Raw genomic sequence first — 26,957 nt, 5'->3', positions numbered from 1 at the left:
TACATATGTATGATATATATTTAGGTCAATTGATCATAGCTGATAGCACAACACCTAAAGTTGATCAAATCATGAATTCTCCAGAAATACTTTGCAAACCTGTTGAATTGGAGGACCCTGCCCCTAAGTCAACAGTAAAAATACCAAATACACTGTCCTAGCTTGGCAAGCATGAAAGGACTCCGTTCTTCCAGCCCTTATTCCCACCAATAGTCCGGAAGGGATTACCTCTTTTCGATTTACAAATGCTACCTAGAACTAAAAGCCAATACCTTGATATATTTGTTAGAGTATTAGTGATAATATTTTCTTGATGGATTTTAATAGTACGTGAGAGCTTAATAAATAAGTGCTGCTTGGATTTCTTAATCATATTTATTGCTATGTGTTCTGAATTTCTGCTCTGGATTTATATTCTGAAATTGTTTGTGAAACGATATTCTAAATTGATTTTCTCTCTATATCCATTTCCGAAATCAAATTTGGTGACAGCCATTCACTGCTGCTTTAGAGACAAAAATTTATTTTCAGGTTTATTTCCTCCTTCCCAATTGATGATTTATTAATGCGTCGCTTGTTGATCTCCTCACAAGAAAATGATCTCCCTTTTATAACATACACTTGAGGAAATCACAACCTTTCATGATTTCTGCCCTTTGAAAGAGGCATAACTATTAACCCTTGATTGTTGTCTTTGAGAATAATCATGTGTTTCCATAATGACTAATTGCTTTCTTCATGTCCTCTTCTTGTAAAATGAGCTCTCCTTTCAATAGTCATAACGCTTATCCTTATCCTGCAATAGTCATAACTCTTTTTTTCATGCCTTTTTGACCATTCATTACACTAAAATATAATCTAATTAGTTTTTTTTTTTTTTTAGTTTATTATTAAATGGCATTAAATCCCATTTCAAAAACAAGAAACCTAGAGAACCACAATGAAACATTGTATAATGAATTCAATATCCAGAACATGATCTGTAACATGAAATGTTAAAGCAGCAAAGGTGAGTTTTTACAGTTCTGTTTTACTGAGGTCAACATTTTAAATGCAAGGGCAGAAAGAAAATGTGACCAGTTGATGAGACCTGGAGCTGCTGCAGGCATGGAGTGTTTGTATGCCAGTGGTGGAGAGAGCACTAGAGAAGCCTTTCGAGAGGGGTGCTGCACTTTGAGGCACTTGGAGTAGATGTTGGACGTGAGGCTGTCTTGGTGGATGCATAGAGAGCTCGAGAGAAGCTGATCATCCAGTTCGAGGCAGTAGAGCGACACTTGACTTAACGTACCCAAGAGTTGGAAGCAAAGAATGCGACACCGATGGCTATCAAGGTCAAATTGGCTAAGGTGACAGTATTGTGTTAGCAGAGGCTACAGATGCAACGTATTTTGCAAACCAGTTTGGTGAAGGCACGGGAGAAATGAGAATGTGATGTGACGGGAAAAGATCTATTATTTTTGTTAATCTGTCTCGAATATTTTGTAATTGTCGTCCGGAGACGACTTTACTTTTTGGGGGGGGGTGATGCTGTCGGTAAATTCTATATTGTAGCTGACGAGTAGAGTTGTATCCGAATGGGCGTGTGATGATTGAGTCACCCTTTCGGAAAAGGTATATGTACATCGTCTGGAAGGGACTTTGAAATCATCATTGGAAAACATTGTAATGAACATATTGCATATATGAATAAAGTATCTATTCTATGTTATATCTTACTATACTACATGCGATAAGTATCCTTTTACCCTGTACGGTAAACAAAATCCAATTTTATTGGTCATTATTTTTAGCCAGAATCAATTCTTGCACATATTTATGAACAATAGTTCTACCATGTTTTAGATTGAGATTTTTGTATCCCTCTTTTATTTGTCAGGTTATAATATCTACTTGATATCTAAAGCAGTTTCATCTTCCATAGTAATGCTGGCTTAAATACAGCTAAATCTAGTTTTAGAGTTCAGTATTTCTAGCCAGATTCAATTCTTCGGCATATTAATGAACAATAGTTCTAGCGTGTTTTAGACTGAGGTGTTTGTAAGCCTCTTTTATTTTTCATGTTATGATATCTACTTGACATCTAAAGGAGTTTCATCTTCCATGGTACTGCTGGCTTAAATATGGTTAAATCTCGTTTTATTGTTCATTATTTTTAGCCAGAAGGTTAAATCTGGAGTTTCATTTTAAATCTGGTATTTAACACTATTTAACGGTTAAATACAGTTAAACTTTATGAATTGGCATTTAATAGTGATACTTGAATATTTAATATTCAATTCTCGCGCATATTTATGAACAATAGTTCTGTAATGTTTTAGACTGAGGTGTTTGTAAGCCTCTTTTATTTGCCACGTTATATTATCCAGTTGACATCTAAAAAAGTTTCATCTTCCATGGTAATGCTGGTTTCCGTTTAAATACATTTATGCATATACTATGAAAAATGTTCCAACATTCTGAGATAAGTCAAATTGTCCAAAAAATATCTTATCATCCAAAAAGCATTGCGCACATTGACTTGAATGTTTGATATAATGATATGCCCTGGACTTAAATATAGGTGAAGACTCACCCCAAATGCTGCCAAAATATCAACAACGATCTTGGAAGGCTTCCCTTGCACTGCATCAATAATCAGCTATGGTAAATGCAAGATGAACATGGAACCAGGCAAAAAAATTAATGTATGTTGATAACTATGAAGTAGCATGATGCTGAAAATAGTATCAATTGACAACAGATGATTTATTTTTTTTGAAGGCAAAAATTTATGCTATTTGAAACAGGCATTCAAATATTAATTATATAAGAAAACAACATAAAAAATGGAGCTTCACTTACGAACAATCAGAGGAAGAATCATAAGGCAGACCAGTGAAGCCATGCTCACTAGCAATGAGCAACCCATTGCACGTAGCCAAAGACCTTCAATTTTACAAAAAGACAATCAGATTGATTATTTAACTTCTCATCTAGTTTAATGTTCTAATACGGAAAAAAAATTAAACAACTATGTTAAAGATTGAATCAAAGAGAGAAGCTTAAGTGTCATATTACTAATGTTTTACATAAATATCATTAAGTACCTTATGCATTGTATTTATAAAACTTGACCCCTCGTGCCTTGAGAGCTTGTAAAGACTAAGGATGAGTTCGGAAGACATGCTCGCTTCTCGTGGACCACTAGAATTGTATGATAGAGTTTCCTCATCTATTTGAAAGGACTACTCGCATCCCCATGAGCCATCCATTTGAGCTAAGAGACGACACTCCACTCTCTTGTACTCTAATATCTAACCCTACTGTTAAGTAAAACTTGAAAGATAATCATGCCTTTCCTATTGGTGTTGACTTATTGATACGTATGGGATTATCGTGTGTGATTGGCCTTGAATGTTGTGATAGCCCCTTGTGCTTGGATGTCATGGATTTTCATTATTTGATGCTATGTATTTTGCACGTTGGGATGAGTGTTTGTGTAGTTAGCTTACAATGCCTATTGTTATGTTTGATAATATTGGTTATTCAGCAATGTATTAATTGTCTAAATTAAATTTGTTGTCAATCTCGAGTAGTTGCAGGTGTTAATCAGTTGATAATTGGGTTCCTCTTAGCAACTATCAAGTCCTTTAAATATATTGTGTGTCATAAAGTAAACGAGTACGGCATAGATAGATGAACTAGAATACTTGGCCAACCATCTCTATTCTTCTCTGAAATTATTCCATGAGCCAAAAAAGATATATTTTACTCTTGTACCAAGTATAAATTGTCATCATTATTCTTATTTCATGTATGCAATTTATTAGATATAGGAGTAAACAATTGGTGCCTTTCCCTTAAAAAAAAAAAGTTAAAGCTGCATTATTTATGCCGTTAGATCCCAATAAAGGTGAGAAGAGAACACAAGGTGATCAAGACCAAGTGATTAGATGATTCCAAAGTCAAAGCCCTTCTTGAGAACGAAATAAAAGTCGAAGTGTTAACCAAAGACGTAGTCAAGAGGAAAGGAAACCATTCAGCAAATGAGGCACAAATCGTACAAGGAGTGAGAGGAGATTGCCAAACACTTACCACTCCTAGACAAAACATATCCTACCATTGTTGATCAAGTTGACAAACCCTCAATTTGAACAAGAAGTACGAAGAAAGAAATCCTAAATTGACAAACAAAGAGATCACATTAGGTATTTACACATCTCAAGAGAAGCCAAAATTAGACGTGTCTAAGGTCCTAAAAGTGTCTAAGGTGTTAAAACATTGGACGTGGCCATGTAGAGGACACATATATAGTCAAGAGTGCAAGAAAAGCACCACAAAATAGCAGTTGGAACAGTCCAACCAGGTTTTGCACACAAGGGAGTAAAGCAGGAAAGAAAGATGATGACTCCCCTGGCAAGTCCACATTTGGATCAACAGAATTGCCAAAGTTCACGAAGAATGGGTCAAAAGGTCCTACAAGGCACTACAAGATGTGTGAGACTATCTAGATAGGAAGCAGTCAAGAGGACAAGGACTATTGGCTGAGAGTATTTCTAGCAACGCTGCAAGGTATAGCCATTGACTGGTTCAAAAGTTGGATGCTTCATCGATAGCCTCTTGGAATAAGGCAGTAGAGGTTGATGTAGAGGAAAGGGTGGTGGATGATTAGCCCATGATAAACTTACCTATTTGTGAAGGTTAACTAGCCTTCTCCAAACCCTTTATAAGGCAAAACAGTACTCAAACAACTCCAAGACTTCCCAAATTATTAGGATGGGTGACCTAGGCCAAAACAAGGTGGATTTAAAAGGTTTCAATGCATTTTTCGTCCTAAAGCATCTTCCAACACCTAAATCCCTTCAAACTATCCTCTAGGCCTAGTTGCCCCTATAAGGTCTCCAGCGAGATAAAAGCTTGGATTTCTCTCAACTTTTCCAAAGTAATAACCTAACTCTATAGGTTTTCAGATACCCTTTTGGCCATACTACAACATGTCCAAAGCCAAGCCTATGTTGTTTCAGACAAACCCCAAATTCCTCAGACTGTCCTCAAACAGCAAGCATGAAATAAAATGATTTTCCAAAGCAACTACAAGCAATACTTACTTTCTGTCTACAAGACTTTCAACAGTCCCTTCATATGACTTCAAACCACCAAATCTCCAATCAATTTGGTCCTTGGATGCCTCCAAGTAGTAAAGCCCCAAACTACTCCTCAAAACCCTCTTAAACTAGGGCTTTCTAATTAGGTGTTGTCCCAACACTTCTGGGATCAAACAAGGGTGGATTCACCTTGTATAGGGTGCATCTAGACACCTCAAAACATAAAACCTACTCCTTCAGACAGATTCTCTACTGCTGCTCCATACCTACCTTTCCATTATCCCTTAACACTTCCTTCTTGGGTGATCACCTTCAAACAAACTCTCATTTGCACATGTAAGTGTTAGAATAGTATTGTACAAGTCAGGGACGAGTCATTCCATGAGAATCAGTAAGGTCATTCATGGAATCATCATCCAAACATTAGATCTTGTCAAAAACTAGCAAAAAGAGCACTACTTCTAATGGCAATCAGCACTATCTTGTAAAACCAGAGATTAACTATGGACTTGAAAGCATTTAGAATGGATCCACCCAAAATCCAATGTCCACCAAGGTTAGAACATCCTCTGATCACAAAACTATATAGAAAAACCTTAAAATTGCATAAAAATGGAATTGATCTTTCTTGCACAGTCTGTACAATGAATGATTCCCAGTGTTGCTCTCTGTACAATGCCTCCAACTTGACTTAATAACCTCCCTAACAACCATCCCAAACGACTTGGATCGGTTTCCATACTTAGTTATGACCAAAACTCCTTAAAACTAATTTCCCTCTAAAATGAACTAACCGTTGGGATTCAAACATTTGAATTCTCCAACTTACAATTTATTGAATAGAATAACTATTTAACTTGTCTATTGGGTCCTCAAAACCAATTTAACCAATCCTAGACCTTCCCAAGACTCCTCGGAACTTATTTGAATGCATATTTCCTTTCTGCCCCTCTTTCATCATTAAAGATCCTAAGGTCCTTAACAGGCCCTTTAGGATTCATTACATTTTTAACATCCTTAAAGCCTCCTAAGGCCATGATTGGCTTCAAAACATGCCAATTTGTTGGTTCACACTCTTCCTTGCCTTTAATCCATCCTTTGTTTTCTTTAGGGATCCTTGCATGTCCTAATGCTCCTACATTAGAGGTCATGTTTAAAACTGCTATAAGGCAACAATGAGATCGTCACTAAAACTTACAACACAAAACAAAAGAAACATGAAAATTTACGAGACTACAATCATAGGCTCAAGGAATTGTTGGTAAAATTGGAGAAATAATTGATGGATGAATTGAAGGTGCATTGGTTCGTTGGGGGACTAATCCTTTCACTGAGCAAGAAAACGAAAGTAATAACTCCATCATACGCTAATGCTTATATCCACACAACAAACATTGAGAATGAAAATACCCCTACGCAAAGCGAAGGATAGGCGATGACGAAATAACGTAAAATAGTGTTGATGAATTGACAACAATCTAGACCTAATAGTAAGATATGTTGATAATGATAAAAGAAATGAAGGATGAAAAGGAACCAATAAAGAAACTAAAAAACTATGGTGTACTAAGTGCAAAATTGAGGGGCATAAAGAAGGTAATCGTCCTCGAAAGATGTTTTATGAGATTTGACAAGTGATGGACCATTCAATAAAGAGTTCCCATATAATTTGAAGAGAAATGCACAAGTACTCTTTACAGAAAATGCATCACCAAGCAATTATGGAAATCAACAAAGAGGGCAAAATCAAATACAATTTGGCTGCGAAAGATATCTTACCACAGTGTCAGCAATGTAGTGAATGGGAACACTTTGAAAGAAGCTATTAGAATAAAGAAGACAACGTACAGTTATTGTGCAAATGGTGTGGACCAAGTGACCATGAATACTTAAGAAAAAGGTTATTAATATGCTCAACATGGAGGAACAATACAATGCAACTTTGACAATCACAAGCACAGATGAAGGTGGTTGTGTACTCAAACCCTCATACGTAGGTCCAATTTTGAAAAGCCAAGGCAAAAGTAGAACAAGTGATGGAAAAGGAATGAATAACGTCCAAGGAAACTACAAGTACATCATTGTGACCAAGGTCGAAGAAGAACATAATTTGCCAAGTGCTATAGACAAATGAAACCCGGGGACTCACACCCCCCTCCAAACCTTGAAGTACTTGTCCCCGAGACATCCCCACACCAAGTACTTAGAGTAGCTAAGTACCCCCGCCTCCTCCATTCCAAAACCACACCATTGCTGGGACAAGAACTTGAATTTCTTTTTGAATTTTGATTTTTGAATTTTACTATTGGGTATGTACTATGTTGAATACTCAATGTACTATGTTGACTATACTGAAACATCATTTCATTACTAACATTTCAAGTTATATATGTATAGCATAGAATACCCTTCCCTGCCCCTCCGCCCCCTCGTCATCATCCCCCACTGTCCCAAAATCAAGGCCCATTGTCCCCCCGTCTCAAAACTCATTCCGACGTACCCCAATGTTGGTGTTACACTACTATAGACAAAACTACCCATCAAGGTGGCATACCTTCTTGAAACTTTGCAAACAGTTGAGAGTGGGAATTACCAATACGACACAACAACATAGTAGACTAGAACCAATGTAAGCTACAAGAGGAATTGACGGTTAAACCAACACCTTAAGGTAACTAGGCCATTGATCCAATTGTTGATAATGAGCATCATCAGAAAGCCAACCATCATTAAGATGGAAATGATGGAGAAGAAGCTAACAGACACCATCATCAATGGAGGATAGGGAATCAGCATATTGCCAAAAGATACTTCAAAATGCCTCAAAAGAACAATACTTTGATTGTTGACCTTCCACTTGGTAGGTGTTGACCAACACAACATCAAATTGTTTGGAACAAAGGAACAAAGAGTAACAATTTAGACACGATGATTTCTTTTAGACTTCATAATGATCCCATTGCATAAGGAGTGTGATACACAACTTATGAGGATATAGTTAATTGTTACCAAGGCTGATCACAATAAGAAGTGGAACACGGACTTGATTGAGACGAAGTACAACATCGACTTGAAAAATTAAGCGATGAGCAAAAAGTTGGGATACTCCTATTCAAAGTTCGAACATGGGGAGTCGAGCATCGACAAAGGAAGGAAAGGGGTAAAACTAAATGTTGAAGGGATGCTCAAGTTGGAAGATTATTCTGAAGACGAGAAGAGTTCCTTGAATGAACTATTTCCCTGGCAAATGAAGAACTGCAAGGTATTCTCATCAACATGAATGTGAAGAGCAGCCAATGAAAGTGTGTAGAGTTATGGATGATACGTTTGGCAATACAAAGAGAAAAATATGTAATATGGAGCTTATAAGGGATTGTCAAGAGAAATCCAATTCACTAGAAAATTTGAGGAAAACAAAGAGGGAATTGGAAGGGATGAAAAATGGAGAACAAAAAAATTGAAGACTATGCAAAGGTCATTAATTAATTCACACTCACTGTAACTTTATAAATTCAACTCTTAAAAAAAGTAGTGGAAGGCAAACATGGCAAGAATTCAGCTCGTCGAGAACTCAATAGTACAAAGAGGAAAGCACAAAATCATTCTTGCACCAATTTGTTTGAAGTAGAGGCAAGGTCAATACTATATTGAACACTAGAGCACCCATCTCGTACGAATTTCATAACCCCTCATATGACCTCTGCTAACTCCATATGAAATTTGTGCATTGTACACAATTGTCCATGCAGCATTATAGGGTTTGTCTTTTAGCACAACATTTGTTGTCTCCATATAGTGTACGCTTCAAGTGTCTCGCACAACACATATTGCTCTACTGCACATCTGTATGATGCTTGCATCCTCACTTAAGACTAAAGAATACATGGATGGCAATTTGACTTAAATGGATGCAAGTCAGATGTGGTACATAGAGATCCTCCTTCCATGTAGATGAATATTGCAATCTAGGCAACAGAGTTAATTAACTTTCTAACCCATTTGCTAGTTTAATCTTCCAATAGATGATGAGTTGGCAAAGGTCATTCAGAATCATTTGTGAATGGTGATAGTCCTCAAATACTGTGGGCTTCCCAAAGTGATGGAAACCTAAAAGGAAGATTGAACTGGTTAATTTGTTGCGGTTGCTTAGTTGGACAACTCACAAGGACAAGGGTGGTGTCCAACCTAATCCAATTCTCCTTGAAGATTTCGTCTCAAAGAAGCAGAGAATTAGCATGAGGCAAGTGAATTGGTTTCCATGAGTAGAAACTAATTACACTAGAAACTACACTAAAAAGTTACCTCTTTATGAACAAGTTAAAACCATTAAAAATTGGCTTCCCAAACTAAAAATTGCAATGGGGAGCCAATGGCTAGCAACACTACTCATGGAGTGGTACTCAAACAATAATGTAGCAAAGTGCCATAGGCCAAGTGGAGGTGGCTCCATGGTGGTAGACTACTAGCAGGTTTTGTACTGTTGTGATGATGCAACCAAGCAAAGTAGAGGTAGCAACAACTCCCAAGAAGAGCATAGTTGCTAAGTCTGACAATGGAGTCGCTAACGAGTTGGCCACAAAAACCTCCTACCAAAAAGTGAAGAGGGAGTCATTGAAGGTATCAATGTCATAAATCTCTTGCCAAAAAGTGAAAGGATTTCCAAAGATTCGTTGTAAGAGTCATTATTGCCCCTCCTAGGTTATACTACCATAGCTCAATTTTTCTAGTACAAAGCAACCACCTCAAACCAGCCAATGGAGCTGCATCAAATTGTTGCCCAAACACCACCTTTGTCAACAACATTGACAATCCATTGATTTATAGAGGGTCACCAATGGCTAGCAACACCATCAATGTGGATGTGCTCAAGTAGGGATCAAGCAACCCCATGGTGGTGGACTATTGGCAAGAAGTTAACATTGCGATGATGCAACCTAGCAAAATACAGGCAGTAGCAGTTCCCAATTAAAGTTTCTAGGTTGGGCAATGGAGTTGCTAAGGGGTTGGCCACCAAAACCTCCTACCAAAAAGTGAAAGTGGAGTCACTAAAGGTGTGGCTACCATGAATCTCTGAAAAAGTGAAAGGATTTCCATAGAGCCATTATTGCCCCTTAAATACTAGGTTACACTACCACATCTCTACTTTACCAACGATGTGGAACCACCTCAAATCAGCTAATGGAGCTCCACCAAATTGTTGCCCAAGCGCTACCTTGATCAACAATATAGAGAATCCACTAATCTGTAACGGGTCACCAATGTTTAACTATTTGACCGTAAAAAAAATTTCAAGTTGGAGGTCATGGGAGCAACCATCTATATCGCACCTACCATGGCAAGTGGTAGCAAAGTGGTTGATATACCCACCTTACCCCTATGGAAATTATAAGCTTTTGATTTTTATTTATGCACATTTATTATAATAACAAAAACTTCATAAGGTCTTTAATTTACTTGTCAATGTCAAGTACATGTCAAGGTTATTTGCCAAGATAGTCTTAGAGAATTTTGCTTGTTCTATCGACAACTTTGTTTTTGTAATTCACAGCCAATTAGTAAATTTTAACTGCTCCAAGCACAATGGTGAGGTCCTTTTCTACAGCAACATGTCTAACAACTAAGTTGTCTACTATATACAAAATCAAACCTTGCAAGCAAACAATATTAACTTTTTTGAGGGATGACCCCATAGCATGACAGTTGAGTCACGAGCCTCGTTCAAACAAGGTCTATTGTTTGAATCCCATGCTCATTCTATTGTGTTGTTGATTGCATGCTCTTGCTCAATGTTTAGTTCACCAACTTGATGAAATGACTATTGACTACCATCTTGATTGTTGACTAAACGAAGGTGTTGATGAGGGATGAAGGATGTTGCGTGGACTTGCCACTCATGGGAGATGAAATGTATTGTGGGCTAGCACTACTTGGGAGAGATAAGGGGAGTCCACCATGGACAGTGGAGACATAAGGTGTTGCTACGCAGGGGGATAAGGGGTTACTACCTGAGAAAGAGTGATAAGATGTGTTGGCAAAGTAAAGGAGTCATAAGGTCTATGCTAGATGGAGGGATAAGATGTGTGTGTAAATGGGAGGCATACGTTGACACATCAGCTGGGAGATATAAGGTTAGGTGTTGGTGACTTCACATGAACAAGAAGAATGTAATCACCATGTGGATGGGGTCCCCAAATGTGACCCCATTGGTTTAAAAGCTCCAATCAACAATGATTACCGATCAAAAAAATATTAACTTGAGTTTACTTATCTAATGGGCACTAAACAAAAGGAACGACACTACAAGGTATGAACTCTCATGGGTGCAAAACATTTAACTAAACTCAAATTGATCTTGCAAGAGAATCTAAGCATAACAATGGAGCAAAAGAAAATAATTGAGCAAGATGAGATATCCAAGAAAGAAATCAAAAGATAAAAAATTGTGGATGACTGAATGCTAGCTTGGGGAACAAATGGAACTAAAAAATTGCCGCCAATTCTTCAAATAGGTGTGTGGATGCTTGGCCTCAAGGGCACCAAATCTTTAGTGGGTCTAAGTGACATGATGCCCCCTTTTCTTTCAATGACAAGGATAGTTTCTACATTGGTGGAAATAGCCAAATCCCACAGGCTCTAGGGAGTGGAAGTGCAATAAAGACAATGGTAGAAAGGATTGGATTGGACGGTATGTCGATGATAAATGAAGAGTACACAATAGTGATGCATTGGGCAAAACATGGGTTGAGCCATTTGCTAGCAAGATAACGATCAGTTTGGACTCTAGATGATGGTATCAGAAAAGAGGTAACTGATAATGAAAAATTTTTAAATGGCCTGAGAGGGAGATTTTAAGGGTTTCTAACCAAGCCTCAATGAACTTCATAAATGGATATTAGAGTTTTGTAGGCCCAATTTGGAGGGAGACATTCACATTTATCCTGGGGCACAAGGTTTTTTTGTGTTTGTTTTGACAATGTCCAAGACTAAAAAGTCTTGTGTGAGTATCAATGGAGTTGAGAGGATAAGTACATGTTTTATTGAATCCTCGGTACCTGAGTTTCAACTCTACCACCGAATCCTTTGACAAGATATCATTATGGGTGTAACTCCCAAATCTATCGTCGCAACACTGGTTTGAATCTCCCCTGGGTGGTTTTTGGGGGTGGATGAGGCTTCGTTAGGTTTCCTTCATACTACCCATGCTCGCCTCCTAGTCAAGATGGACATAAAGAAGGCTCCTCCAACGGATCTATCTTTCAAATCCACAAATGGCCTTTGGCTACAACTTGTGGATTATTAAGGAATCTAAAATTGTAGTAAATCTGACCCTGTTAAAGGGAAATTGTGTTCCCTTGAGAGCTAGTTTCACAGTGCACATTCAAATAATATTTTAGTTGCAGAAATGGGAAAATCAAATGACAAAGAGTTTTTGTTTAATCTGAGTACCTCTATTAAGGACACCAACACTATGCATTATTTTCTCGTACTAACCAAAACAAAAACAAAAAGACTCAAGATTTGGAAAAAACCCAGGTATGTTCTTCAAAAAACCTACAAAACCCAAAATTAGGAATGCAAGTACAAATAATAGATTACAAAAAATAAGTATAAATAAGAAAGAGAAATACAAGCAAACCACCATGCAGTTGGATGTCTCTAAAAAACCTGCACAGAGTAACAAGAGGAAAAATGTTTGGATTGTTTGGAAACTTGCCTCAATGAAATCCATATTTGGTGTTTCCACCTCCACAACAACTAGATAGATAGACAAATAAAAGAAAAATGAATGATAACAATAAAAACAAACTATTCTTAATGGAGGAAAAACCCTATTACATGAGATTAAATAATAAACGAGGGGTGTGATAAATCCCAAGATGCTCAAAGACGCTAGAGAAATGGAGAAAAAATTACAGGATGAGCTTGGGCGAGCCAAGAGAGATAGATATTGTTGTAAGAGAGCATTGTGGCGACTTAGAGATAGTTGCAGCAAAATGAGATAGCAAGAGAATGCAAATATTGTGAGCAAGAGAGAATCGTGAGGATGGATTTAAGAGGAAAAAGAGGAGGGAAAACAAGGCTTTTGAGCTGTTTGAGGAGATTATGAGTCATTTCCACTGACAAGGGAAGGTGACAAGTGGAAAGCATGCATAAGGCCGACATTTAAATGGGAAGATGTCATAAGACGAATGCACATCACACAGGCATCCACACAACACACTCGTGTCCAAGCAAATCATGCTCGAAAATGAGAGATGGCAACAGAAACATGTGATTCATGCAAAGGTGACACTGAAAGATTACTATTGACAAGGACTTTGAGCATCATGAGAGGGAAAAGGCTAATGCAAGGTCTAAAATGGACCCACACAAATACTATGGGAATGGGCATTAAAGTGGTTAGAAAAGTGTAGTCTAAATTACAAAATGGGGTATGCACGTAGTCCCCACTTTAGCGGGCTTATGAATCTAAATAAATATGCATGCTAAATGATATCTAACAAAAGCAAATAACATCGTAATACAAAAGGATATTATAGAGGAAGAAGCCAGCTCTTCAAACCACATAAGTATGCGCCAAGGTGAAAGACTTACAAGACAATTGTATTAGAGAGAAAACATTGCACAAGACAACAAGGTTAGCGCATGAAATCCACTGAGACATGGAGTTAATGCAAATAAGAAAACGCAATAAACAAACTAAAGCTTTGAGATAGAAAAGTGAAAGAGACCTCAATGAAGAAGATTGTCTAAATACAATGATTCGTCTGCAAAATGCAAGAAACAACACATAGAGGAATCTAAATATGAAGAAAAGAATTTAAGATTGCTTGCTTCAAGGAATAATACAGCCAATAAGTAGGGAAGCAGCCAATTTCGAAGAGACAACACATGACACTAGCTTGCTTTGTTGCTAGAGATCATGTAGATTATCATGATTAGTAGCACTAACCCTATTGTAAAAGAAAGCAACTATTGGAAAAGACAATATAAAAAACTTCACTACGAAAGAAGGCCACCATCGAGGAAATTACATTAGTATGGGTAGCGAATTGTATTATGCTAGGTAGCCATACAATAGGGTGATTTGATTGTATGTTGATGCAAGTAGCAAAAGCTAGATAGTCACATGATAGGGAAGCATTAAACGGTGTGCTGACTTGCATAGCAAAAGCTAGATAGGCATGTGATAGGGCAGCTTCGACCACGTCAATAAGCATAAAAACAGCTATATAGGCGTATGATAGGGAAAGATTAGATAAAATAGTGAATTAGACCCCATAAAGGCAGAGAATTAGATAATGGATTGACCCCCACAAAGGTAGACGAGATAATATAGTGGATTGGCCTCCCCAAAGGCAAATAAAATAAGACAATAGATTGGATTACACAAAGTAAATGAGATAAGATAGTGGATTGGCACCAACAAAGGCAAAGGAGATAAGATAGGATTTTAAAATAGACATGCAAAAAGTATAGAATAGAGGTAAACCTCAATATCGTGTATTACGCATAGAAGAAGAGGATGTAGCAATAGATTTATGATTGATGACACCTGATTCATGAAGTTGTATTTTCTCTGATAAGGCCTTATAATCACTAGTATAATGACCCAACACTTGATCGTATGCAGAAAAAGAATGTCTTTCTTTATCATTTATATGGGCTCCTTTCGTCTAGGAGGAAGAGTGATTGAGTAGCCTTTGAGAAGCTGCAACAACATATGCTCTTGTTTAGATAAAGAATGAGGAGCAGAAGGCAAGCCTTAATTTTGTGCAGAAAAGTTTGACCACTCGCAAGAAGACATAAGACATTAGATGATGGAGTAGGCGTTAAAGATAGAGGAGAAGGTTGTAACCCAAATCCCTCATAAAAGAATGTGATTTCAGTTCCAAAGGGATCTTAAAGCCATATTCCATGCATCCAATATTATCTCCTTTGGATCCATACTTAGAAAGGATACTGAATCCTTGACCATACCCTGATTGTGACTCCTCAAGAGGGGGAGGATCACCATGAATGGTATCAAATAGTATTTACATGTGCGTACGATACTATAGAAATAATCATCTTTGACATCAATGCAAATGATATTTTTGGAATGTGAAGGTGGAAAGGGTTGACTTTATATTCTCCAATCTAGGAATTTGTAAAGTCCAAATAACCCCAACCATCAAAAAGACGTGTTTGATTTGGAAGGAGATGAAGGAGAAGTGCAGATTGAGGAATTGTTTCTTCAGGAGGACCTTGTTCTTTCAGAGTATCCTCTTTATGGAACTTTCTCATGAACGTCTTTTTCACAATACCATAGGAATAATTGTCAAGATATGCGAAGATAATGATGGAATATATACTTTTGAAAGGTAGTTGTGATTGAAGCATGACCAATAGCTGCCATTTATCATAAATGCAAGGCACCAAGGTCGGCTTTGATTCTAACCACTTGATTATTAGAAACAAACGTAACAAAATCGTGAAGGGTAGAACTAACCACTTGTCGTTGGTAGAAATTGTGTATCAGTCAACGGGTCCCTTCGGGAAAGAATTTGTGTATCAGCCGACGGGTCCCTTCGGAAAGGAAATTGTGTATCAGCCGACGGATCCCTTCAGAAAGGTTTTTTTGTAACGACATGTATGTGGCCGACGGACTCCTTCAGGAAAGTTCTTCGAAAAGTATTTATAACCCCTTCGGGAAGCATTGTATTCATCTTATGATCAAATCTTATTATGAAAGCATAATGTAATATCTTGGCATATGTGAATAATAAGAAGAGTTCTGCTGTTTGAGTTCGTGTTCATTATCTGTGTGCAATTCTTAATTAACCTATGCGGTAAACATTTGGCGTCGTTGCCCAATGGACCTGGTATGCAGGTAGGCAAATATGAAGTAAATGCCGAATTAGTTGAACAAAGATAAGAGTAAGCTGAAGGAAAAAGATGACATACACGTTGCACAAGAAAATTTAATTCTGGCTCAGCAGATAGAGCGTCGAAGGAGATTCCAGAAGATTGTCAACGGAAACAGGAGTGCGGAAGGATTGTTGAAGGAGACTCGACAACGGCTTGATTTGGTGGAAGAAGCGAGGGAGGAGTTTCTGAACCTACATACGCGCCGGGAAGAGAATCCTGACGGAAGGAGATCGATTCGCACGGCTCGAAGTGCCGAAGGAGCACGAGCGTGGAGCGACCTCTTCGTCCGAGATACACTTCCAAAACGGACAGCTTCGGTTGACGAAACCTCTTCTTCACCAAACAATGCGGAAGTCGAAAACAGCGTGGGTGTTGAAAACAACACGAAAGTCGAAAACAACGCGGGTGTTGGCAACAGCACGGGTGTGCGGAACAACGTGGGTGTGCAGAACAGCACGGGTGTCCAAAACAGCGTGGGTGTTGGAAACAGTGCGGGTGTGCAGAACAACGCGGGTGTTCAAAACAACGCGGGAGCTCAGAACAGCGCGGGTGCTCAAAATAGCGCTGGAGTGCAAAACAGCGCAGGTACACAACAAAACCCCCAACATACAGTGATAATGGCAGGTCCGAAAGAAAAGTTGCCTAAATTTGATGGTGAGGAAGCAGCTAATCCCATTCGACATTGTAAAACATGTGAAACGATCTAGAGGGCAAATGGCATAACAAATACAAACGAATGGATCCAACAATTTTCCGCTACCCTACGAGGTGTTGCGATTGATTGGTTTACTGATACTGATCCACAGAAGTTAAACAGTTGGAATAACATTAAGAAGGAGTCATCGCAGAATTTCAACTTCTGCGCGACGATAATGAAATTGTAGTGGAGATATTCAATACCAAGCAAAACAAGAATGAAACAGTACGGGTCTTCGCCAGGAGGTTGAAGGACTTAATCAGTAAAATGGAAAATAAGCCGGCAGATGGGCTCCAGAAAAGATGGTTCATTGAAGGCCTTCACCCGAAGCTGCGGAAAAAGATGAAGATCGTGCCACCATCAACATACAATGAAGCGTACAATCGGGCAATGAACCTCGAAAGTGACCAAAAGACAAAGAAGAAGAAGAAGAACAGCTCGTCCGATTCTAGATGACAATGCATCTTCAAGAGAAGATAGCAGCGATGACGAGGGAAGCAACAAGAAGGTTCATGCCCTTCAAAAGGACATGCTTCAGATGATGAAAGAATTCAAAAACATGAACAAGGAGACTAAGGGCAATGACCTATGGTGTACGGAGTGCAAGAAAGAAGGCCATACGAAAGGATCATGCCCGAAAGAGCAATTTTGCGAGATCTTCCAAATTATGGGACACTCGGTAAAGGAATGCCCGTTCAATCTGAAAACAAGAATACCGCAGCAAGTGTTCCTCACGCAAGAGGCATCCCCGTTAAGAGGGAACGGAAACACCAGTACGGAAGGTGCCACATCGGGCGGATACAGAAACAACCGGCACGATCAAAACAACAACAATAGCAGCAACAACAATACATGCGGAAGGAGTCAAATTCAGTATGATGCGAATGGTCGACTGATTGTTCAATGCCGCGCATGCAATCTGTGGGGTCACTTCACCCGAGACTGTACCACGGCGAACACACCGAAGTTGCTATGTCGATGGTGTGGACCTGGTGATCATGAAGATGCTAGGTGCCCGAAGTCCGGAGTAAACTTGATTACTGTTGGGATGGATGAGGAAGAAGTTCTAGCAATCACACGGCAGCAAGCGAAAGTGTACCCCAACCCGGCGGAAGAAAAGAAGAGACTGGAGGAAGCACGGGTAGAGATCCAGAAAGCAACACAGGCAGAAACGACACACCTGAAGGACACGCCGAGTACTTCCGTACGGAACTACGCAGAACAGAACATTGTACGGCAAATTTTGCAAGCCGAGATACTTGTCAGGATAAGTGATCTGTTGCTCACTATGCCTCAGCTCCGATTGGCACTCACAAACATCGTTCCCGCTGCTCAACTACTAGGAGAACATGGAAGGAAGGAGGAAAGTGGAGCAAGTACAGTGGACAAAAAGGGGAAAGAAAGTGGCGCAAGTGCAGAAGATCCGATGTTGTTAGCCCTCTCATCCAAACGCCATCCGGCAGTCGTCGAAATGGGAATTCTCGGGACTGTATTGACAGAAACAATTGTGGACGGAGGGTCCGGTGTCAATGTGTTGCCTAAAGACACTTGGAAAAAGTTGGGACAGCCGACATTGTGGCCACCTACCTTCCAGTTGTTAACAGCCGATCAACATGGAATCAAGCCATTGGGAGTACTCACAGCGCAACCAGTGACGATTGGAACACAACCGTTCCTGTTGGACTTTGTCGTGATCCCACTGAAGCGGAGAGGATATGATGCCATTCTGGGCTGGGGGTGGCTGATACAAGCCAAGGCAAAGCACGATTGGAAGAAAAATACTTTATCACTCGAAAGCAAAGGCCGGAAGTATGTCATCGATCTACACACTCAAATGGTTGGAGAAGAAGCTCTATCGTCGGATTCCGAAGGAGAAGATGATGAGAGGAGGCAGAGTATGGAACCCAATCAAGAGGGAGTCCTACGATTGGAAGGAGATGACGATCTGGATTCAGTAAATGGTCTTTACCACTGGCAGATAGAGGATTACGAGCTCTTTCTAAGTTGTAATATGCTAAGGATCGATGAAGGTAAGAAGGAAGGAGGAAATGAATGTCCGAAGGAACACAGAGAAGCCGAAGGAGGAAATGAATGTCCGAAGGAACACAGAGAAACCGACGGAGGAAATGAATGTCTGAAGGAACATGGACAAGCCGAAGGAGGAAATGAATGTTCGAAGCAACACAGAAAAGCCGAAGAAGGAAACGCGGGCATGACTGAAGCTGAAGGACAGAACATACAGTACGAACCCAAAAGAAGGAAAGATTCTACTGTACAACTGCGCCGGAAGGAAGTATTACGTCGAACCACAGATATAGCAGAAAGGTACCAGCAGCAAGGAAGACACACGATACAGTCTGCACAAACAACAAAAAGGAAGGGTTCAATAAAAGTTGTAGCAGTACAAAGTGAATGTGTTATTGACGGACAGAAGGGGCAGCTAACGGAGTCCATGGTAGCGAGCTTCGGGAACAAACTGGGCGATATGGAGATGACACAGAACAGGCGTAGCAGGTTTCAACTCGGACAGTGGGTGTTGAAGTACGATGACCGGAATGAGATCAAACCAGGCAAGTTCAAAGTTAAGTGCGTTGGGCCGTATCAGATCCGGGAAGTAGGGGACAATGGAGCAATAAAATTATGGACTTTGGATGGACAGGAAGTGCCTCAAGCGGTGAATGGCTCGAAGCTGAAGGTATACCACGGCCAGAAGACTTCTGCATCAGAGAATCACCTTCGGGCGACCCCTTCGTCGTTGCAGACCAACGATGCCGACGGGCGAAGGGAAAATTAACTTTCCTATTGAGAAAAAAAATTTAAAAAAAAAAAAAAGAGAAGAAAAGAAAGAAAAAGAGAGAGAGAAAAGTACCGTACAGTTTTCAGGAAAAAGTACCGTACGGAAAAGTGTCGTACGGCTTCCATATGTACCGTATGGATTTCATAGTTGAAGGGAAGAATACCGTACGGCTTCCATATTTACCGTACGGTTTCATATTTGAAGGGAAAAGTGCCGTATGGTTTCCATATCTGAAAAAGGTAGCACTACGATTTTTCATATTTGAAGGTGTACGGTTTTGCTATAGTACGGTTTTTAATACAATGTACGGATTTTAATTGAAGATTGGTGTACGGTTTTAGGTGTAGTACGATTTTTAAAAGTGATGCATGTTGTAATTGGGACTACCGTACGGATTGTAATAGCCTGAGAATGTACAGACTTTTGCATTGTACGGATTTTCATCATTCCTGCCGTACGGATTCAAAGAGGGAAATTGTTGTACGGATTTGTGGTCTTTTGGTGGTACGGCTTTGTTATTTGAATTTCCTTCTAACTTCTTCAGAGCGCATTTTCAATCTCCTCTTGCGTGTACGGCTTGTGAAAATCATTTCAAGGGTTGCAATTCACCATACATGTTTGAAAGAATTCTCCACTGTACGGTTTTCTTAAAAAAAAAAAAAAAAAAAGAAACGTCGACAAATCAAGAATGCTCAGAATGAGTACCAGATGATGCCATAGGGTAGAGGAAGAACCAACGATTGCCAGAAAGAGTATAGAATCTGCAGAAAATGACAGAAATGGTGTGTTCCGTGCAGTTCTATGTGGGTTTCAGAGTGCTAATTTGGTCTTGGCGGCGAGGGGCGCTGCCCCTTGACCCCGCCGGGGGCATTGCCCCCTGGACCCCCAGTTGTTGCGGATATCAGTTGTGGGAGTCTGACCAGTTGAGAACAGTTGAAGTTGCTGCAGGCATGGACTTTCTGTGTACCAGAGGCACTGGGAGTAGGTGTTGGCCAGGAGGCTGTCTTGGTGGATGCGTAGAGAGCTCGGGAGGAGCTGATCATTCAGTTGGAGGCAGTGCAGTGACACTTGGTTCAGTGTACTCGGAATTGGAAGGCAGAAAGCGGCACAGGTAGCTATAAAGGTCAAATGTCAAATTCGCTAAGGTGATACTGTTGAAGACCAGTTAGTCAGTCAATGTATTTTGGTTGTTGATTTGTCTCAGAGATTTTGTAATAGTCGTCAGGAGACGACTTTTCTTTTTGGGGGGGATGATGTCGTCGGTAGAAATTGTGTATCAACCGACGGGTCCCTTCGGGAAGGAAATTGTGTATCAGCCGACAGGTCCCTTCGGGAAGGAAATTGTGTATCAACCGACGGGTCCCTTCGGGAAGGAAATTGTGTATCAGCCGACGGGTCTCTTCGGAAAGGAAATTGTGTATCAGCCGACGGATCCCTTCGGAAAGGTTTTTTTGTAATGACATGTATGTGGCCGACGGACTCCTTCGGGAAAGTTCTTCGGAAAGTATTTATAACCCCTTCGGGAAGCATTGTATTCATCTTATGATTAGATCTTATCATGAAAGCATAATGTAATATCTTGGCATATGCGAATAATAAGAAGAGTTTTGCTGTTTGAGTTCATGTTCATTATCTGTGTGCGATTCTTAATTAACCTATGCAGTAAACACCACTCTCGAAAAATGTATCTAAGGTCTACCCAAGAGAAGGTTGTATGGTAAAGGCCCTCACATAACATACACCGAGGTTGTAATAACAAATGGTCCAACTTTCAATGGCAAAATAATAGTGCCTAAAGTTGTCCTACCAATATTATCAAACCCACGAACAAACAGAAAAGATACAATAAGGGAATTTGGATCCACCTTGATTTTGGGTAGTAGGTCTAGACTACAAACTTGAGAGTTGAACCAGCGTCAATGAGAGTCCACCTAATGCCAACAACATTAGCATATGCAATTATCATTAGTGGGTCTTTTGCATTCCTTACTTCTTGAGGTGGGATTTCATGTGGATAGAACATGATATTTGGGGAGTCTACTTGAATATGATCGATCAATACATTTGCATGCGTAGGCCTAGTAGAAGAAGGTAGTGAGATATTTTGAAGAGCTTCTTGAAGCATGCCTTGGTAAAGCGGAGCAATTTGAAGCAAATCCCATAGCGAGATGTTAGCAAGAACGATGCAAATTTGCTTGATAAGATCATTATCACTTGACTCCTTAATTGAAGATTTATGTGCTTGAGGAAGACTTGTTTGAGGTGGTGACAAAGTTGGATTAATAATATGTTCCTTATTTCTACAAGTGTTCTAAGAATGAGCAACCATTCTATAAGGAGCCTTATACTTTATGCATCTCATTAAAAGATCTGGTGAGTCCCTTCTAAAAGGAACACAACGAATAGAAAGAACTCTCTTTGGAAGACTAGTTGCAATCACATAAATGGGTGGTCTCTTTAGCATGCGAGAGGCAGAAAAGACTTCAATCAGATTCACAAACTGATTAAGATTTGTGGAAGAATTAGTTGAGGAAACTTGCTCAACAACAACATTTGGGAGATCATATGTGAGAGAAAATTTATCCCTCACTAATGCACCATCTCGAAAGGAGAGTGCATTTGAATGAAAGGATTGTAGAGCAACATTAAGAAAAGTACCAATGATCTCATCTTCTTGTGACAAAATAGCTTTCTTAACAAAAGAAATTTTACAAGAGGGGTCAAAGGCATATAGGGACATGCAAAGCCAAGTCACAATCAAATGCATAAAAAGGAACATCATTAGTATTACGATAATAGATAGCTTCTATTATTATCTATTATTATCTAATGGTTATCTATTTGTAATCTATTCTAAATATTAGAATGTTTCTAATATTTAGTTAGTTGTTAGTTAATTGTTAGCTAGAATAGAATATTTCTATTCTAAACAATTGTTCCTAAGGAAACATCATTTATTCATTTGTATATAATGATCTATTGATCATTGTTCATATTAAGAAAATATTTACCAATTACTTCGTAATCATTTCTTAAGGAAACATCGTTTATTCATTTGTATATAATGATCTATTGATTATTGTTCATATTAAGAAAATATTTACCAATTACTTCGTAATATGGTATCAGAGCCAATTCTTTGAATTTTATTGAAAAATATTATAATTTCTTGTTTGAAATTATTAGAGCAATATTTTTCGAAGAAAAAAAAAATTGTGATATCTACTTCGCCTAAGGCCTTATTTGTCTACAACTTACGGCCATTTCTCTACTATTGTCGTATGTTATTTTTTGGTATAATCGCGCCTAGTTTCATGTATTTTTTTGCAGTCTATTTGTTGTCATTTTTACCTACAAAAACATAGGCATTTTTTCCTACTTTATGGTCTTTTTTGCCTATTTGGAGGTGTCTAAGGTTTTAACAAACCTCTATTGTTGACTTGCGCCCAGAATGTGTTGTTTTTCTCTGCTAAATCTATCATTTTACAAGCTTTTTTGCAGCCAGGGTTGTTTCTGTCCGAAACCCTAATTTTCTATATTGTATCAAAAAAAATTACAGATTCTTGGTAGGTTTTACGAACAGATTCTTGGTAGGTTTTACGAGAGCTCAACTAGGTTGTCATCCGTTTTTCAAAGTGCCTCAATTTTTGAGCCAGGGGATCTAGAATCCGACAACATATTCCTTTTAGATTTTTCGAGCTCTCTTATGGGTACGTCTTCATTTTTTTGGGCCTTCCACTTTTTTGCCTCGAAGTAGGTGCCTCCACAAATTTTCATGCTTTTTCACTAAAAAACGTGCTATGGCATCTCTAACTAATATTTTGCTCAAGGGAAATCAGAAGTTCAATGGTCGCAATTATGGCACGTGGAAACAACGGACACTAACCATCTTTGAATATCACGATAGCAATAAGGTGGTCTTAGGTACTACAACTCGACCTACTCAAGCTAGTTCTGATTAGATTGCATGGGATCAGAATAATCAAGAGGCGGTGATGCTTCTCAAATTATCTGTAACTGATGATCAACTTCCTCAGATTCCATCCGGTAAGTTAGCTGTTGAGATATGGGAGCATCTCAAGAAACTTCATGAGACTTCAGACAAAAGCAGATCCTTCTTTCTCAAAAAAGTTTGTTTGTTATAGTCATGGATGAGCGGGAATCGCTTCAGGAACACCTGAATACGATTCAAGAAATCTGTGATTAGTTGCTTGCCATTGGATGAAGATGGAGGAAGAGGACATTGTGATCATAACCCTCAGGAGTCTACCCAAGTCCTACGAGCATTTTATCAAGACTCTCAACATCACTTCTACTAGTGTTGATCTAAAATTCACAAATCTTTGCGCACTTTTGCTTCAGCAAGATTGTTGGAAACAACAGTTCGGTAGCAATTCCGGCTCCACCTCCACAGAGCATGCCTTTGTTGCTAAATCCTTTTAGAAGGATGAAGGCAAGTCTCATTCACAACAGTCTTCTTCACAGAAGTCCTCTACTCCAGCTTCAGAAGGCTCTAGAAAAAAACATTCAATGCAACTATTGCCACAAGTATGGTCACATGAAGGTTGAATGTCAAAAACGCTTATCTGCCCAATCTAAGCAATCTGGTCCGTAGCCCAAAGCGAACACAGTAGAGCACACTGAGAAGACAGAATCTGTCTTTTACGTCTTCATGGCTAAAAGACCTACAGATCATGTGAAGTCCTCTGCCTAGTACATTGATTCAAGTGCCTCTCGTCATTTCACCCACCGCAAAGACTAGTTCACTAACTACCAACCTCATTCAAATTTTGTTATTTTTGGTGGAGGGGAAGAGTACACCATTGTCGACAAAGGCAACATTCAAACTCAATCTACTAGGAGGAATCTCGTTTTCCTCAATGTGTACTACGCTCTAGGGATGGAATTAAATCTACTCTTAGTCGGTCAATTGTTGCGACACTCTCCACAATTGGATGTCACCTTTAGTTCGCATCAATGCACCGTCACTGATAGGGCGACTTGGCCTATTGTTGCACTGGGTCTTGAGGATCATGGTCTTTTCAGATTTACTGCTGCTGGTGATTCTCGGAACTTAGCTATGGCTATTCGGTGGTCATCTGTCAACATACTTTGGCATCAGCAGTATGGGTGCTTAAATGTGCACTATCTCTCTCAGCTTGCTCGGGAAGAGCTTGTCCTCAGATTGCCTTAGCTTTAGACTCAGCAACTCAAAGTTTGTGATGCATGTCAGGCTAGGAAGCAACAACACACACCTTTCACAAGTGATGATTCATAGCAAGATTCAGGTACTTCAACTTGTTCATGTTGATATTTGGGGCCCTATGACCACTCCTTCTGTTCTTGGGTCCAAGTATTTTCTATTGTTTGTTAATGACTTCAACAGAAAAATGTGGGTATATTTTCTTTAAAAGAAATCAAAAGCATTTAATGTATTTCAGAAGTTTAAACCTTTAGTTGAAAAAGAGTCTAGGAAATCTATTATTGCTCTTAAGTAAGACAATGGGGGGGAATTTTGTTCTAAAGAACTCTCTAGCTTTTGTGACACTCATGGCATTAAGCGTAAGTTAACCACACCCCACACACCAAAGCAAAATGGTGTAGTTGCACATCAAAACATAACAATCACCGAGATGGCTCAGTTCATGCTCGAACCCAAACATATTCTGCAGAAGATTTGGGCAAAAGCAGTCAACACTACAATTTATCTTTTGAACTGGTCACTCACAGTGGCGGTCAAAGGTAAGATTTAGGAAGAGGCTTGGTCAAGTAGCAGGCCCAAAATCAATTACCTAAAGGTTATTGGCTCTCTTGCTTTTGTTTGGATCCCTGGTACGTCATGCGCCAAGTTGAATGCCAAGAGTCGAAAACTCATGCTTGTTGGATACAGTGGTCTTCACAAAGCCTACCGCTTGATTGACACTAGGAGATCTCGTCTCATGTACAATCGTAATGTAGTTTTTGATGAGCAATAAGTACCATTCGTGCTTGTTTTCCCTATTTCTATCCAGTAGACCAGCCTATGAATGCTCATGATTTGGGAGTTTGGCTTCCGTTAGGTCCACCTGATGGGAAGGCTCCAGCAGCTCTTACACGTCTTGTTTTACCAGTGATTCCTATATAGACACCTCTAGCTTCTCCTGCAGGGTCACCTACATATATAGATGCTTCACCTGAGTTTGATACCAATTCTTCTAATAAAACCTGATCATAGAGCATATCCTTATACTAATGTTGGTCGTTCTCCTCTCTAACCTAAGTGGTGGGCTAAGACACTTACTAATCTTCGAGATGATGAGCTCATTGATGGGAGAATCGCTCAGAAAAGGAGCAAACTTACAAATGTTAGTTAACTTTGCTCTCATGGCCAACATTCATAGTGTGTTTAAATCTCAAACCTATTTTGAGGCTAAAGTAATTCCAGAGTGGGAACAGGCCATGACATCTAAACACCAAAGCCTGTTGAAGAATAACACCTAGGTCCTTTCTGATCTTCCAACAAGGAAGAAACCAATTGGCTGCAAATGGGTTTACAAAATCAAATACAAGTCTAATGGTACTTTAAATAAGTACAAAGCTCGTTTAGTTGCAAAGGACTTTCCTCAACATCAGGGTATTGATTATGAGATCTTTGCTCCTACTACATAGATAAGCACAGTCAGATTAGTTGTAGTCATGGCAGCACAGTTTGGCTAGAAGGTCCATTAGATGGAGGTCAAGAGTACTTTCTTGAATGGTGACCTACAAAAAGAGGTCTACATGACGCAGCCTCTTTGTTTCAAGGTTTCTGGTAAAGAACACTAGGTTCTTAGACTAGTGTAAGCTCTCTATGGTTTGAAGCAGGTAGGGCATGGTACATGAAAATTGATAAGTACCTCAACGATCAAGGCTTCAAAAGTTCTTCAAACTCAAATTTGCACATCAAGACTACTAACAGTGACATCATCCTTCTAGTCATTTATATGGATGATTTGATCATAATTGGAAGTTTGGCATCTTTAATTTAGGGAATCAAATAAAGTTTATGTCAATCTTTTGATATGATTGACCTTGGGCTCATGCATTATTGCCTTGGTGTTGAGGTTTGGCAACAGTCTATTGGTATATTCATTTCTCAATCCAAATATGCTAAGGCTCTATTAGACAAGTTTTATATGCAGGATTGCAAGCCTGCATCTACACCCATGGAGAAAGGTCTAAAGTCATTAGCCAAGTTCGATTCATACTACATATAGGCAACTAGTAGATAACCTCATTTACGTCTCTACTACTAGACCTAATATCAACTTCATAGTCAACTACATCTCACGCTTTATGACAGCTCCCAAGGTTAATCATTGGATGGTAGTCAAGCATGTGCTTTGTTATGTGAAGGGCACTACAAATTAAGGACTTCTTTACTCTCGAAGTTCTAATCCTAGACTCAGTGGGTTCACAAATTCAGATTGGGCTAGTTTTGTTGACAGGC

General features: G+C 39.3%; 1 protein-coding gene across 1 annotated transcript in view; it reads right to left on the bottom strand.

Moving 5' to 3' along the window:
• IAR1 (ZIP metal ion transporter family) overlaps positions 1-26,957 on the bottom strand; it is a 117,660-nt gene that overhangs the window by 75,341 nt on the left and 15,362 nt on the right. The window contains exons 2-3 of the mRNA XM_089815045.1: positions 2,842-2,925; positions 2,573-2,622 (exon numbers count right to left, since the gene is read on the bottom strand). Coding sequence (XP_089671171.1) covers positions 2,573-2,622; positions 2,842-2,925 — 134 coding nt within the window. The remainder of the gene's footprint in view (positions 1-2,572; positions 2,623-2,841; positions 2,926-26,957) is intronic.

This window comes from Cupressus sempervirens, chromosome 2 (assembly GCF_028749045.1).
Source record: "Cupressus sempervirens isolate cs-2001-9-10 chromosome 2, ASM2874904v1, whole genome shotgun sequence".
NCBI classification, from domain to species: domain Eukaryota; kingdom Viridiplantae; phylum Streptophyta; class Pinopsida; order Cupressales; family Cupressaceae; genus Cupressus; species Cupressus sempervirens.
The sequence above is the reverse complement of the archived record's forward strand: the minus strand, read 5'-3'. Positions and strand labels throughout refer to the sequence as shown.